We start from the raw sequence: 2,649 nt of genomic DNA, 5'->3' as shown, positions 1-2,649 counted from the left end.
CTTAACACGCAAAAGGTATACCCAAGTCATAAGAAAAAAATCATCCACAATGGTCAAGAAATACTTATGGCCACTATGAGTAGAAAAACGATAGGGCCCCATAAGTCTAAGTGTATAAGCTCAATCTAGTTTTAAAGAATAAGAGCATGATCAAGATCATCAACAATACAAGAAATTTTTTCATAGTAGTAGAAGAGGCATGTCCTAATCGAGCATGCCAAAGAGAAGTTTTATTAGAACTTGAAAAATTCAAAGACAATTGAGCAGAATTATCAAAACCATCATGCTTATAAGACAAAGAACTACTACAATAAGTACCAGAAAACAAACCAGCAGCTTCTTTATGAGATTCAAAGTAATAAAGCCCCTTATACTCTTTACCAATCCCCATGATCTTGCCATTGAAGTGATCCTGCAAGACACAAATATTAGGAAAGAAGAAAATGACAAAATTTTGCTCTCGATCTAATTTGCAGACAGAAAGAAGATTGTGAGAAAAACTAGGAACATGAAGCACATTGGAAACTCGAATATCATTGTTTAAACGACAAGACCCGCTATGTGTGAGAAGCTCAGTGTTTACCATTAGGCATATGGACAAAACGAGGGTTCAAGAAGAAATAGGATTTTCTAAGCCCTTGAAAACAGATAAGATGTGATCAATAGCTCCTATATAAAAAATCCAAACCAGAGAATTACTAACAACATGTAAACCACAAGCAACATTACCTGCAAGATTCCCACAGGAATCTGAAGTAGGAGCCTGATTTAACAAACCCAAGATCTGGTTATACTGCTCAGAAGTAAATGTGGGCACGACTGAAGCAGGAGAAGAAATCAGCAAACCAAGATCCTTGCTCAAATCGTTGGACTCAGCTCCCATTGCCATAGCTGCCTGAGGAGACTTCTTCCGAGTAAATTTGAAGTCAGGAGGAAACCCTATCAGACGATAGAAGTTCTCCTTTCGATGCCCTTTGATCTTACAATATTCACATGTCCCTGAAAAACGTCTTCGATCTGCCCCTTTCAAAACATTGGAGAACATAACAAAAGTCTCAATAGATCCCTCGGAAAGCTGTAATCGTTGAGATTCCTCTTGGGCAATGATAGAATAAGCTTGATTTACAGTGGACAACGGCCTCATGATTAATATTTGGCTTCTTATCGTCGAATACGTTTCATTCAAACCCATCAGAAACTAAAAGAGTTTCTTATGGACAATATGAGCTGAGTTCTGCTATGCAACCTCACAATTGCAAGAGGAAACGAGCTAAACTCATCCCATAACTGCTTAAGACGGGAGTAATAAACAGAAACGGAAGAGTCTCCCTGTACCAACGTAGCTATCGATCAGTGAAGGAAGAAACCCCTAGAACTGTCGATTTTGTCGAAACGCTCCTTCAAATCATCCCAAACGACAGCACTTGAAGCAAAAACGATCCCACTGATAATTCTTGACTCACTGAGTTAAGAATCCATGAAAGAACAATGGCATTACATCGCTCCCACTGCGGATGAAGCAGCAAATCATATTGCTCTTTGCAACAGTCGCCATTGACGAAGCGAAGTTTGTTCTTCGCCAACAACGCGATCCTCATGGAGCGACTCCAAACGCTGTAATTATCAAGTCCGACGAGCTGATGCGAAACGAGATGCACGCCTAGAGCATCGGATGGGTGCAGGTAAAGGGAATGATTGCTATCAATCTCCATTGAAAAAGGTAGAAGAAACCAAAAAAAAAAAAAGGGTCAGAAATCCAAGTGGAAAAACAGAAGAAATAGGGGCCAAAAAACCCCAACAAACTAACAAATCGGGCCTCAACACCTTACTCTTGATACTATGTTGAAAATTAATACTAGGGAAATATTTTCTCTATTTCATATCTCAAAAATACAATATGAGCATTATATTTATACGAACTTTTGAAACTGAAAAAATAATAACTAACTAAATGCAAACTGAAAATAGTTACAAAATAACTTCTATTCTACATCTGTTAACATTATATTTTTATTCGATATTCTATTCAAATTAAGTTTAAAAGAATTTCATCCTGTAACATCCGTAGTCCATATATGTCTCGATATATGAACTAAAAATATCACATTAATTTGACAATTATTTTATGAGCATAAAGACTTAAACTCTCGTTTCTTTTTAAACTTTCATTGTTTTAACATAAAAACTTTACCTTATTCATATAAAATCATAAAAGAATATTTAATCATTGAAATAAATTCAATTTCAATCAGTAAGCAGTTCAGAGCTGATCATAACTATATATCACTGCTTAAATATTGTTTAATTTAAAAACTATTAAAAATATAACATTTATATTATTCATTCAAAAATACGATTAAATAGTAAAATTAGTCAAAACTAAAACAAAGAATCATAGTTACTATTATATACCCTTTTAAAATAAATTCCATAAAGCATATCATCAGGTGTAATTTATATGTCACTAATAAGTCAAAGATAGGATGTCTTACTGATTCTGTAGATAGATTTGATTTCCATAAGATGCTTAGATAACTCATCACTTCACATTGTTTTCTTTACTCGAACCTACGCATAAAATTTTTCACGCGTTAAGTAAAACTTAGTGAGACGGTAATATAGCTAAAAATGAGATAAAACATAAATTTC

The 2,649-nt window shown here is 34.7% G+C and overlaps 1 protein-coding gene across 1 annotated transcript; it reads right to left on the bottom strand.

Annotated features, from left to right (window-relative positions):
* Positions 1 to 333: 333 nt before the first annotated feature.
* Positions 334 to 1,692, bottom strand: LOC120114263. The gene is made up of 2 exons (XM_039135229.1): positions 730 to 1,692; positions 334 to 412 (listed from the first exon to the last, which is right to left on the bottom strand). Exons 1-2 carry the CDS (start codon positions 1,190 to 1,192, stop codon positions 378 to 380), a joined length of 498 nt encoding a protein of 165 aa, XP_038991160.1. The 5' UTR covers positions 1,193 to 1,692; the 3' UTR covers positions 334 to 377.
* Between the last annotated feature and the right edge of the window lie 957 nt (positions 1,693 to 2,649).

Source organism: Hibiscus syriacus, unplaced genomic scaffold (genome assembly GCF_006381635.1).
Source record: "Hibiscus syriacus cultivar Baekdansim isolate YM2019G1 unplaced genomic scaffold, ASM638163v2 tig00110221_pilon, whole genome shotgun sequence".
Classification (NCBI taxonomy): Eukaryota; Viridiplantae; Streptophyta; class Magnoliopsida; order Malvales; family Malvaceae; genus Hibiscus; species Hibiscus syriacus.
The sequence above is the reverse complement of the archived record's forward strand: the minus strand, read 5'-3'. Positions and strand labels throughout refer to the sequence as shown.

What these genes read in the sequence shown, in the direction of transcription:
- LOC120114263 (XM_039135229.1), bottom strand. Translation starts at nt 1,192, where the DNA reads ATGGGTTTGAATGAAACGTATTCGACGATAAGAAGCCAAATATTAATC. An exon ending in TTCCTGTGGGAATCTTGCAG is followed by an intron (nt 413 to 729) that starts GTAATGTTGCTT and finishes TGTGTCTTGCAG; the next exon opens with GATCACTTCAATGGCAAGAT.